Raw genomic sequence first — 13,979 nt, 5'->3', positions numbered from 1 at the left:
CATATTATGCGTATTCAGTGATATTTCTTTTTAAAATGTTGGCAAAACTAGCTTTTGTACTATGAAAAAAAGGAAAGTTGTTAAAAAAAAAGAAATATACAGTACCAGTCAAAGGTTTGGACACATTTTATGGGAAAAGGTGTCCAAACTTTTGACTGGTACTGTATATATAGCTATATTAAAAAATGCGTCTCAGGGAGATTTTAAGATTGGCGACATGCAGCACGTCAGATTTGAATTTCACTCAGGGATATATTTAAAAAAACATTGCACAGACACATTCAAAATTAATAATCAAAACACCACATGTGCACATAACCCATTTTGATCTGTGAGTTACAATCATCAAATGTCATCTTATTTGCCAATAGCCGATGGCAGTCAACATGCTAAATAAAGAAAAAAAAACACTCACTATCCTTGGATAATCCAAATGCAAGTAGGCCACAACTATTTTAACTCTTACAGGAGTAGCGTCACAAATAGACTAATGCGTTCTGCAGAGAAGGGAGACTGGCGTTGGTCACGGTTTGGAATGAAACAGGACAGAATAACACGGCGGATGTTTTCTTTTTTTTGGGGTGGAGTGGGGTGGGGGTGGTGTAGTTAAGGCTGCAGGCGGGTGTTGCTTAGGCGGCCGCCTTAGCTGCAAAGTGCTGCGGGAAACCCTGGATACACTCGGATCACGATTCGATATGTATTACGATACAATATAGGGCTGAACGATTTCGGAAAATAACATAATCGCTTAATATGTAATACAGTATGTAATAATTTAATATGCGATTATTATATGATGTAGGCCTATTATTAATATAGATATATACTAGCCTACTGATCTCCAGTCAGCAACATAACACACAAAGTTCTGAAAAACTAAGGAGAACATACAGCCTGTAGGCTACCTCATAGAAAATATTTTGGTAAATCAACGCTAAACTAGAAACGTATATGCTTAGTTGCAGTTTATTAACTAAAGCTTTGTGGTGTTTTTTTTAGGGCCAAATTAGGTTGGTAGTGTTGCCCCGTGAGCAACGTTAGCCAGGCAGGTTTTGCACAATACTTGACACTGCGCAGCATCTTTTTTAAAGGCAAAATTGTCAAAGTGTCTGTAGTGTCAGGTTCTGTCGAGCCTGAGGCCATCGTACAGGTCAAGGTAAAGTGTAACGTGCAAAGTTGATCCTTCGTCTGCAAACTGCGTTACTCTCGCGTGTCGCGTGACCAAAGTAAAATCGCAGCCTTTGCGATTACAACATTTTGTTTTGTCACATCGCGATATTATCGCCAATGCAATTAATCGTTCAGCCCTAATACAATACGTACCACAATATATCTATATTTTTTATGACTTTCTTTGTTGTACATACAACTTAGTTAACTCTTAGTTCAAGCGATTTCTGTGAATGCACGCGTGATGCAGGTGCAGAGAAGGTGCTGGTAGCTCAACCAATAAGATAAAATTATGCCATATGTAAAAATATTGCCATAACTCTAGGATACATATTGTAAAAATGTTGCATTGCAATATATAGTTACACCCCTAAGGCCTACTGACTTTGATTTTAAAAGGTTAGCATATTTATTTACATGGTAAGGGGTGAGTCTCGACGGCAGGTGGGTTACTGTTAGCCCAGCTGTATAAAAGACCCGCTCGGATGGCACTGACATTCCCCCTACTTGCCTCGGGGGAATGTCCCTGTACTTACTGTAAGTCGCTCTGGATAAGAATGTCTGCTAAATGACTAAATGTAGACTGAACCGCTTTCCCCCATTTTTTAGTTCAGATTATTGGGATCAAGCCTCGATGATGTAATGGAGGCACTGAGCATGGCCCCTCCCCTAACACTATAGTAACTACAGCACATTATCATCAGTGGTTCGCCTGCTCCATCACGAGTGAGTTACTGTCATTAACGTTTTATTTACTGTCATTACTACAGCCTACAGTTTTTACTAGCTAGCTATGCCTTCGTCCTGCAAATGCATATTCCCTGGACACGAGAATTTACAAAACAGCTCAGCCTCCTTATTTAAATTTCCCAAGAATTATGAGATCAAGAAGAGGTGGATAGATTTAGAAAAGAGCCACCTTGTTGGAGAGCTGATGATCACCATTAACACTCGCCACCTGAAATTTTTTAGTTTTGCAAAGTTTCATTGATTTTTGTTGTAGCGGTATTTGACAGTTGAGAAAGGCGTAGCTTTCCCTTGAGTGGGCGTTTGCACAGATGTTTTTCTCAGACCAGTTTTGTGGCAGACATTTTTCTCCTGTAACCGCATTTTCCTTATAGGGCAACCATACGTTTGGGAACCGCTAGTCTAAGCTGTTGTATGTGCTCCTGAGTACCTTTTTCTCTGCTTCATACTCCGCCCATGCAGCCTTGCGGTCCTCCTCGCTGAGTGCCTCCTCCTCTTTATGGTCAAGCAAAGAGTCATGCTCATGATATCCCACAATCTGTTCCTTGTAGCTGTGCAGAAGCTCCGCTAGGACGGGGTCCTGTAGAGGTAGAAAGGTGGTCAGTTGGCTGTTAAGCTTGGCTAGAGATTTAGCAGGTAATAGTTCAACAAAGCAGACTACACTTCTTTCATCTGTTTCCAGTCATTCTTAATCTCTGATTTAACATGATCAATTCACATGCTTGTCTACACAGTTGTTCCCAGTGTTGTCACAACAGATTTGTCGAATGAAAAAGAAAGGAAGGAGAGAAAGATGTCTCAAGATCAAATCAAATTTATTTGTGTAACCCTTTTTACAAAAATGTCTTATTTGAAGGAAATTCAAGCAATTTAATGAAAGGCCATCACAGAAATGTGTTTATTACATTCTGTTATCCAGATAAATCAGAAAAAATACTCAGAAGTAGACATTTGACTTTTCCCCATTTGACTCCTCTTGTTTCCATAACAACACTGTTATGGAAAACAATACCTGAGTGGGCCATTCCAGGAACAGCTAAAAAAAAACATGGTTTACATTACCTCTTTCTTCTCCTCCACTTACTTCCCTTTCTCTTCTTCCTCTGTCACTCCCTCTCCTTAATTTTCTTTTGCCACCCTTTTCTCCCTGTCCCCTCATTTGCTTTTGTTTAGATTGAAATAAGTTACCATGCACAATTGTTGGATCTCTTCTCTCCTGCATTCCTGCTCATCCATCTACATCCTCCCCAACAGTGAAAATGTGTGCACATCCACAAACTTAATATGAAATAAACATAATAAAAGAAAGAACAGCATAAAATGAAGCAGTGATTGCAAACCTGCAAATAAAGAAAAACTAAACACAGAGGTGGGGGATGGGATAGTAAGAGACTAGTCCAGATAAAATGAACAAAATATAAACTGGTCATGGACCTTAAGGGACAAATGACAGTGCAGTCATTTGACCCTTCAGCACCCCACCCATAAACTGTGCATTCTGGGATGTCTGCGTAATCCCAACCAGCATTCTGCTCTGGGGTGGTCCAACCAGTCTCTTGTCCTACTACATTGTATGCGTGTGTTCTGAGGCAGCACTAATGAGGGTAGGTAACCGGACCTGGCCTATTGTCATCCTGCATGAGCCTGAAGGGAAATCACTTTACGGAGGGACACAGAGTGTGGGGCGGGGGGGAGGGGAACAAGCTAAATCATCTCACTAAACTGGAGTTGGGAGTGAAACAGAGGCAGGTTTCTATAGGATCTAATCCAGGAAACTATTTGGGCATGTTAAAGAGCCCACACATGTACAGACCAAAATAAAAAGCAAAATCACAACAGAAACCAGAGATTGATGCAGAATTGATCCAGCTGCAGTCTGCCTCGTTTGACACGTTATCGTTTCTCTGAGAGCTGACAAATTTATTTTCTTTGCCCACATCACTTTTGTTCTCCAAGTAGCCAAAGCGTTGTACAAATATACATCTGAAGCATTAGAGTTGCCAGCAGTAATGTAAAACAGAGACTCAAATCAAAGCGGCCCCACCATCACCCAGATGGAGTCATGAGAGTCCTGACCAGAACCTGGCTTGTTGAAAGCAGTCTTTACGACATAGCAACGTCATTGACTTCTAACACACTGTTACCACTGGTCTTAACAGTAGGGTTGGGTAATGTTTCAATTCATCAATTAAGATTCTGCTTGTCCAATCTAGTTCTTATCGAATCTTGGTTCTGATTAAAAAAAATCTAGATAGAAAAATAAACATATTTCAAGAAAAAAAAGAGAAAAATTTACATATTTCAAACCGTCATTGCTGTTTTGACTTTGGTGGCTGATCCACGATAGAGAGAAGGAGGCCTATTCAATTGCGTGTTTTAATGCTCGCAATGTCTGGTATAGTGGGCGGAGAAAGGCGCTGATTACGCGATGACCTGCAGGTTTCATAAATACGACGTAAGCTGAAGTATCACAGTGTGCGCAATCTGTTGGCCATGGCGCTAATAACGCTACATTTGCGAATGTACGTACGAGGCCCTCAGTGTTTTGAAATATAAATGAGCAGCAACAAATGTATGCTTTTAAATCTATGCAATCTTCATGATTAATAAATATTCATACTTATATAGTAAAATGTAAGTAAACAGACCCATCTGACGCAAGCACAGAAATTGAACCCTCTAGTATTCATTGGGTGTGCTTTACCTTCGGCAAGGGCACAACCTTTGTTCTCTCACATAAATATTTATTGGGTGTTCTTTGCCTTCGGCAAGGGCACAACCTTTGTTCTCTCACATATATATTTATTATTGTTTATTTTCGCCCCCCTAAGGATCAGTCAATATTTGGACTACATAGACAACGCCTGTGTCAAAATGTTTGTCTTGGTCTCGATTGCGTTGCTTGTATTTTTATTTACGTTCCGTTGCACGGTTTAGGAGGTTACAACGTTTTTGTGGCAAAAAAGTGCCTTTAGTCAACGAAGGGTACTCAGTGCTAGCTACGTCACCACATCAGCACACGTTAGCAACGAAGCATTGAATTAATGTGCTGTTGCACAGCGAGTATCGTATAGTTCCGTGGTGTACTACTACCAAAGAACTTATATTGACTCTTTGCTACTACTAGCAGCATCATACATGTACATTTAAGCAAATCAAAACATGCATGTACAGTAAGTAATGTCACATTAAAGAATGTATGTAAAGTTTAAACTCAAGCTTCTGTGGTGCGTCGCTGGCTTCAGTGCCACAGCCTAAACTTTGTCAAAACAAACAATCTCATTTCCGGCGCTTTCAAACAATCCCCTCACTCAGTGAAGTTTGGCTAGCCACCGCAACTAGCTTGCTCATAGCAAACTTCTTTTGAATTAGACATTTCTCCCTAAATAGATGTAAAGCTTATTTACGTTGTTGGGGTCATATTTTCAGTTTGCAGATGGCACTGTTTGAATCGCGATTCCATCTGAAATACTGCCGGTGACAACGTTGTTACGTTAGCAACGACGCATGGATACAACGTGCATAGATGTGCTGTTGCACAGCGAGTATCGTATCGTGCCGTGCCGTGGTGTACTAGCAGCATCATACATGTACATTTAAGCAAATCAAGACTTGCATGTACAGTAAGTAATGTCATATTAAAGAATGTATTTAAACTCAAGCTTGTGTGGTGCGTCGCTGCCTTCAGTGCCACAGCCTAAACTTTATGTCAAAAGAAAACATGTAAATTCCGGCGCTTAAAAACAATCCCCTCACTCAGTGGCAACTAGCTTGCTCGTAGAAAACTTCTTTTGAATTAGCCATGTCTCCCTAAATAGATGTAAAGCTTATTTACGTTTTTGGGGGCATATTTTCAGTTAGCAGGTGGTAATGTTTGAATCGCGTTTTTGTGGCGAAAAGTGAAGCTAACGGTGGCTAACTTGCTAGCCACAGTCACTAACGCTACTAACGTCACTAACGTCACAAAAACTCGCGTGACTATCTCTAGCAGAACATTAGTTTAGCAGCTCGTTAACTTCTGGGAGATAGCTAGGCTAACTGCTTTACTGCAAGGCAGCTGCAGAAACGCCACAAGCAGAGGCCTGGGTGATAACTATTTGCTCATTTTACTTTGTGATATGACACACAATTGTGATGTGTAATGTACAATATAAACTGATATTATTAAGGAAGTACATCTACTTTCGGAAACAGTAGTCTACTATTTCACTGAAGCATTAGCATCATGACATTAGCCTCTGTTGCCCGGGCAACACATACTACAGCGGTCTATGATGCATCTGTTTTCAATCGTTAAAATAAACATTCCTCACAAATCCATTTTCGTTGTAGGATTTATTATGACATTAGATTACGAGTTAACGATTTTTGGGTGAAATTATCATTACCTGTGGTGTCAAACCAGTGTAGCTCACTGCAACGCTGTAGCCTAGTCTAGTACAAAAACATCTCCACAGTTGTTTACAGTAGGAAGTCAATCGGCGGCACATGTTCGGCACTACCCTTACTTAAATCAAAAGTCTTTCAATAGGTGAAACTATCTGACTAGTGACTACTAACCTGAACTCCATTGCCACAGCCTAAACTTTGTCAATCTGCCCATGAAAATGATTCATTTCAGCCTAAACCGTACAACGGAACGTTAAATCGAATTCAACCAACGCAATCGCTACCAAGACGAACAGTCTAGTACTGTACTGTAGTAGTACAATTTACCGGGACAGCTTCTCCACACAGGGCTATATCGCATTTTGCCTTGTTACTGACAATGATCGCTACATTTACATTTAGTCATTTAGCAGACGCTCTTATCCAGAGCGACTTACAGTAAGTACAGGGACATTCCCCCGAGGCAAGTAGGGTGAAGTGCCTTGCCCAAGGACACAACGTCAGTTGGCATGACCGGGAATCGAACTGGCAACCTTCGGATTACTAGCCCGACTCCCTCACCGCTCAGCCAACTGACTCCCTCCCATCGCTACCACTGAGATTTTTATGAATGAGGGATTCTCCCCTAAATAAATGTCAAGCTTATTTAGATTTTTGGGGGCATATTTTCAGTTAGCAGATGGTACTATTTGAATCGCAATTCCATCTGAGGTAGCTACTGCCGGGTAACGTTGTTGTTACAATAAGCTTCAAAGGGGGTTCTTTATTAATGAATGAATGCAATATGAGTACCGTAATTTTCGGGCTATAAGGCGCACCTGAATATAAGCCGCAGCAGCTAAATTGAATGATGTGTACATATATAAACCGCACTGGACTATAAGCCGCAGGTGTTTTAATGTTTAATTACCAAATGTAAGGGTTCGTGCACAGAGGGGATTGTCGGGAAAGAGATGGCTGCTTGAGGAAGCTCCCATTTATTAACATTTCAACAAACAAGTTGCATATTTGCACAACGTATTCAATCCTCATCTCTGTCTTCTTCCTGCGTACTAAAACCACCAAAGTCCTCATCTCCAGTGTCGGAAACGAACAGGCTCAGGGTGGCTTCGTCAGCCACTCTTCTCTCTCCTTCGTTGTCGCTCTCAAAACCAACAAACTCCTCTTCGTCACTGTCGGAATCAAACAGCCTCTGAAGGGCCTCAGCTGTGGCGGCGTCCTCCTCTTCATCACGCAGCAGTCCAGCCTTTCGGAATCCGTTGATGATCGTGGATGTTTTGACACGCTATCAGGATCCACTCGCAAACTTAGCGAAAGCAACTAGCGAAATTTGCTTTTCGCATGTGACCAGTTTTGGTGAATGATTTTTCGCCGCTAGTCATCCACGCCTCCCACTGAACGCATAGTGCCACTTTGAACGCACGATTGACACTGATGTCGAGTGGCTGCAGATGCTTCGTTGTGCCCCCAGGAATCACAGCTGGAATTGAGTTTGTGCTCTTGATGGCTGCTTTCACAGGATCTGTTATATGGGCCCTCATGCTGTCCAAAACGAGCAACGCTTTTTTTTGGCGATAGAATCCTCCAGGGCGCTTGACGTAGCACTCATTCAGCCACTCCTTCATTACGCTTTCCATCATCCACCCTTTCTTGTTGACTTTAAAGGAGATGTCGTTCGGGATCTTTTCTTTTGGCATTGTAATCCGCTTAAAAATCACCATTGGCGGAAGCTTTAATCCAGATGCTGTGCAGCCAAGAACACAAGTGAAATTCGTTCTCTCGTGGCCAGTGGTTCTCAATGTGATGGACGATTTACCTTTCTTGTTAACAGTCCTAGTGAGAGAGCAGGTCAAACGTCAAAGGCACTTCATCCATATTTATGATCTGGTCCGGTCCGATGGAATATTCCTCTATCTTTCTTTGTGTGAATTCGCCGAAGTTTGTTATCTTTTCCTGGTAGTCGGGAGGGAGTTGCTGACACACAGTCGTCCGCGCCCTGATGGACAGTCCCTTTCGTCTCATAAATCTGAAACCCAAAAAAAAAATCCAATTTTCATTTCGGTGGCGACTGTTTTGGCTTTCAGTCAGATCTGCACGGTGGAAACACCTCGGCCGTCTGCCCTCTGTGTGTTCACCCAATCTTCAAGAAAGTCTTCAAGTTCGGGCCATCTGCTTTTATTACCTCTGAAAGCTTTTTTTGACTTTTTGCAGAGACAGTTCTTCCCGCTGGCGTCTCCAACGTCTCACCATTGACTCATTGATGCCAAGGGTGCAGCAGCTCTATTTCCTTCTTTTACAACCAGATTGACTGCCTTTAACTTAAAAGCTGCATCATATGCATTTCTACGTTTGTTTTCCATAATGAGGGTTTGTGCATGAAAACTTCCTTTGCACAAACTGTCTCGCTCTCGTAATGTCTGTCTGTCTTGCTTCCGTTCTGTCTCTCGTTCTGTCTCTCGTACCACTCTCGGTTCCACTTAGTGGCCGTTAGCTGTAAAAAATCCATAGATTAGCCGCACCTTTAAATAAACCGCAGGGTCGAAAAATGGGGGAAAAGGCGCGGCTTATAGTCCGAAAATTACGGTAGGCTAAATGCCTGAAAATATCACGAGAAGGGAAAAACTTAAAATTACGTTTAAGTCATAGAGATTAGGCCCATTTTTACACCGGGCTGCCAAATGTATTCATTTTGATTCAACTATGAGGCTGCTGATCACCATTCCCTCTTGCAGGGGAAATTAGAAGACAACTATTTCATTCTACTCTTCACTCAGTATTTTGAGTTGTAAATGAGCAGAAAAAAAAATGCTTTTACATCTATGTAATCTTTATAAATAATAAGTAGGCTATGCATTTTTTAGATAAAATATACAGAAATATCAGTTGTAAAAATGTCATTAAAAAACGGACCCCTCTGCAACCGAAGCAAGCAAGCACACCCTACAATTTCCCCAGAAATTGTACCCTCTCTAGTTATAATTGAAATAAAACAGATTAACCATCATAAATTGGTGGACAGCCAAATCCTTTGTGACACGGTCCAATGAAAAAGGGCTGTTGTCGGCATTCCTTATTGTCGGCTAGAAGCCGAAAACATGTTTTTTTTTTATTATTGCATATTACAAAAGTTAAAGTGTTGAAGAAGCCACCCAATACAATAAACAACTGTTTAGGATCACTAAATACAAATAACTTTTTTACCTAAGCTTCAAGTTGAGTTGTTGGTGCGTGATGTGATTTGCATCACAGTGCAGCCAGTTTTTCCCTAGGCTACCCCATAGTGCGTAGGTACTAGCTTTAATGTTTCATATGTAGGCTGTGTTTGTCTGTACAAAGTACGATCCCCCCCCCCTCCTAATCAAGAAGCGAATCGGCAGATTTGGTCTCGAGTCACCCTTAAATATAATGTGTAAAGTAGTTGTCAACTTTCAAATGAATGGGTTGTTATCAAGCTCTGTGGAAGCCGGGTAATGACCATTCATTTGAATCAGATTTGCTGGAGCAGGAAAACGTCTAAAACATGCAGGACAGTGACCCTCGAGGACCAGGATTAGAACCCTGTCTTAAGGCGTGAAAAGGTCTTGAAAGCCGAATATCTGGGCTAGAGCATTCAAGGTTTACAAACATTCAGATACGTGTATCTTCATCAACCATTTTCTTATTTCAATGCATGACATGCATCATCTGAAAGCTTACAATCTGCGATTTCAAAATCTTAAGGAAACGGATAAATGACAACGACCCCTTTTTATCAGACCGTGTCACATTTATCTTTAGCTAGACCAGACCTGGGCATTTTACGGTCCGCGGGCCACACCTGGCCCTTTGGCTGTCCCACTCCGGCCCGCATGAGGTAAGTAAAACAATTAAAAAAGTCCTTAGTTTGTGGAGAACAGGCCGCTGTGTTGAAGGATTGCAATTTGAATTGGCACTACGGGACTAAACACGCGGACAAATACAAGAACTTGACTGATGCAGAGTGGGCGCGGGCCGCTGATGATTTTACTAGTTAACCTTTTCATAATCCTGTTAAATTTGCCTGAAAACGCCTAAACAGCATACCCAAAGTAAATTGAAAGCTGTTCTTAAACCATTTGGAGTACATGCATGTAAATGATCTCTTTTGAAAGCTGACACTCTGAAGTTATTTCGCCTGTTGTCAGGACCCCTGTCAGTCCTACTGGTGTTGAGTAATAGAAGCTTGAACACAAGGAAAGTGAAAGTTTCTATTTCCGCCTAGATTTTGTTTTGAAAACAGAGGCCTGAAGAGGCCTAGATGTGGTAGGTATTAGCTGGAAGACTAAATTGGACCACAGGTTGAAGCCTTATCCAATTCAAATCAAAAGTCAAACATAATACCACAATATATTCATATTTGACACGTTTTTATAAGAGTACATCCAGGTGTTTTCTAAAAGGGCCTTTTGGAGACTCCAAAATGACCCTTTGTAACCAAGGTCAAATACTTAGGATAAAAAGGTATTATTTTTCATAATTGTTATCTCTAATGAAAGGTGGTACTTAGAACTATCATATATAATAGCTAAATCCCTAATTAGTATTACTGAAACACAAAAACTGAAGCATGAACACATTGGAGTGCTTTATCTGATTCCCAGGATTGGCGCACAAAGAACACTGATTCTGTCAACCATATTGCGCAATCGACTTTTATTTTGACGGCTCCACAGACACATACAAATGAGGTATTGGCATTTTCAGCTAGCTGTCAGCTACAAGGCTAACAAGCTAATTTCAGAGCCAGTCGAAGCCAGTTCGAGAAATTAGTTTAGAACGAGTGTGTGTGTGTGTGTGTGTGTGTGGGGGGGGGGGGGGCGGGCAGGACGCACAGACCTAGTTGGCTTTAGAGGGCTGTAAACGGGGCATGGAAGCTCCTATTGGGTAAAACAAGGTGTCAATCAAAAGGGGAGGGTTCAACGGACATTTTGATGCCTTCATATCGTAAATACTCCGTTGCTAACCGGAGAAAAGAACACTTTTATGTGAACAAGTTGTTTCTTCCGTCGGCTAACTTGCATAATGAAACAAAGGATAATGGCTATTCATGAATGTAAAACATTGTATTTGGACGAATTACTTTACATGGTTAGATACTTTGAACCCTTGGGAATGTACGCAGATCAAGTTTTGATGTGTTGTTTGCATACCTGGACGACACGGAACCTTTGAGGGTAAGTAGAGACGTTTGGCTTTGTAAACAACACCAAAGTGGTGACTGGACAAAGACGTTGACTAAACTTGTTGTTGTGACTCGATCTTGAAATGGTTTACATATCTACAAGCACAAGAATCGTAGCTTTCCAATGTTGTATAACGTGTAGTAGTCTAAAAAATATATGTATTAACATTTAGTGCGTAGTAACAGGGGTGGGGTAGGGGGCAGTGTTTTCGGTCCCGCGGGCGGCCCCGGACGAAAAACAGGTTAAGCTGCAGACCCTGATGATCACCTGTCAGCTGTCCTTCGCATAATCTACCTCAGACATTCAACCAGACTTCAATGTACTTGTTCAAGCCCAAGACAGACTATTTTTCTCACTGAGTAAGAAAAACTGAACTGAACTGGAAAACATCAAAAGCACTTATTGCTTTTGTATAAAGTTAATCAATTACTGGTCTTTAACATACATCTTATGTATTTTTCCCTCTCCCTGGCCACTTCCACCAGCTCTTCCTGGGGGACCCCAAGGCGTTCCCAGGCCAGCCGAGAGACATAGTCCCTCCAGCATGTCCTGGGTCTTCCCCGGGGCCTCTTCCCAGTGGGACGTGCCCAGAACGCCTCACCAGGCGTCCAGGAGGCATCCTTATCAGATGCCCGAGCCACCTCAACTGGCCCCTCTCGACGCGGAGGAGCAGCGGTTCTACTCTGAGCCCCTCCCGGAAGACCGAGCTTCTCACCCTATCTCTAAGGGAGAGCCCGGACACCCTGTGGAGAAAACTCATTTTGGCCGCTTGTATTCGCGATCTTGTTCTTTCGGTCACTACCCACAGTTCGTGACCATAGGCGAGGGTAGGAACGTAGATCGACTGGTAAATACAGAGCTTCGCCTTTCGACTCAGCTCCTTCTTCACCACGACGGACCGATGCAGAGCCCGCATCACTGCGGACGCCGCACCGATCCACCTGTCAATCTCACGCTCCATCCTTCCCTCACTCGTGAACAAGACCCCGAGATACTTGAACTCCTCCGCTTGGGACAAGATCTCCTCCCCGACCCGGAGATTGCGCTCCACCTTTTCCGGTCGATAACCATGGCCTCAGATTTGGAGGTGCTGATTCCCATCCCAGCCGCTTCGCATTCGGTTGCGAACCGCTCCAGTGAGAGCTGAAGGTCACGGCCCGATGAAGCCAACAGGACCACATCATCTGCAAAAGCAGCGACCCGATCCTGAGGTCACCAAACCGGACAACACCCTGGCTGCGCCTAGAAATTCTGTCCATATAAGTTATGAACAGAATCGGTGACAAAGGGCAGCCCTGGCGGAGTCCAACCCTCGCCGGGAATAAGTTCGACTTACTACTGGCAATGCGGACCAAACTCTGGCACCGGTCGTACAGGGACCGAACAGCCCCGATCAGGGAGTCCGGTACCCCGTACTCCCGGAGCACCCACCACATGAGCCCCCGAGGGACACGGTCGAACGCCTTTTCCAAATCCATACAACATGTGTAGACTGGTTGGGCGAACTCCCATGCACCCTCCAGAACCCTGCCGAGGGTATAGAGCTGGTCCACAGTTCCACGGCCAGGACGAAAACCACATTGCTCCTCCTGAATCCGAGGTTTGACAATCCGACGGACCCTCCTCTCCAGAACCTCTGAATAGACTTTCCCACGGAGGCTGAGGAGTGTGATCCCCCTAAAGTTGGAGCACACCCTCCGGTACCCCTTTTTAAAGAGGGGAACCACCACCCCGGTCTGCCAGTCCAGAGGCACTGTCCCCGATGTTCACGCGATGTTGCAGAGTCGTGTCAACCAAGACAGCCCTACAACTTCCCTATGCAAATCTCACAATTAAAAATGTAGCTGTAAAACGGTAGGTTTTGAAAAAGCCTCCACCTTTTCTGGCTCTGGTGTGTACCTTTGTCACGCCCCAAAATTTGCTGCGCGCTGCTCTGTGTACTTCCACGGAATTACAAAGAAGAACGTTTTTCAAGGATACTGAAAATGGACTATGATTGTAAATGCAGTGTTCCAGCCTGTACAGGGAATGCTGACACTTTTCAGAGTCTTCCCAAGGAACCAACCACTCGATGGGCTGTGATGTTTGTCTATGCAGTTCGACCCTCAATTACACATTTGCTCGAACCATTTCACCGAGGACAGTTTTGAAAACCTGGGACATGTAAAGCAGGATTTGCTATGAAGCTGTTGCTGAAAAGAGGTGCTGTTCCGACCTTATGTTCATCACAGCCGCAAGCTGTAGTATGATGTTGTTGCTAAGTATTAGCAATGCAAATGTATCGTGCATCGGTAGAATGTGTGATGATTTAGTTTACTGGCAATGGGGCTAACATTATTTCATGTTCCTGACTGTGTTTCATTCATATAAATAACCTGTGTTGTCATGTAAATCTACCAATTCAATATTTAAATTTTAGGTATATGTTTATTGTATGCACCTTCCTGCCAAAGCAAATTCCTTGTCTGTGCA

The 13,979-nt window shown here is 42.9% G+C and overlaps 1 protein-coding gene across 2 annotated transcripts in view; it reads right to left on the bottom strand.

The window, feature by feature from the left end:
• The window catches only part of atrx (ATRX chromatin remodeler), a 108,955-nt gene that overhangs the window by 13,936 nt on the left and 81,040 nt on the right, over positions 1–13,979 (bottom strand). For both annotated transcript variants that reach the window (XM_067247341.1, XM_067247342.1), the window contains exon 29: positions 2,348–2,497. In XM_067247341.1, coding sequence (XP_067103442.1) covers positions 2,348–2,497 — 150 coding nt within the window. The remainder of the gene's footprint in view (positions 1–2,347; positions 2,498–13,979) is intronic.

Source organism: Osmerus mordax, chromosome 12 (genome assembly GCF_038355195.1).
Source record: "Osmerus mordax isolate fOsmMor3 chromosome 12, fOsmMor3.pri, whole genome shotgun sequence".
Classification (NCBI taxonomy): domain Eukaryota; kingdom Metazoa; phylum Chordata; class Actinopteri; order Osmeriformes; family Osmeridae; genus Osmerus; species Osmerus mordax.
This window is presented reverse-complemented; position numbering and strand designations above follow the sequence as displayed.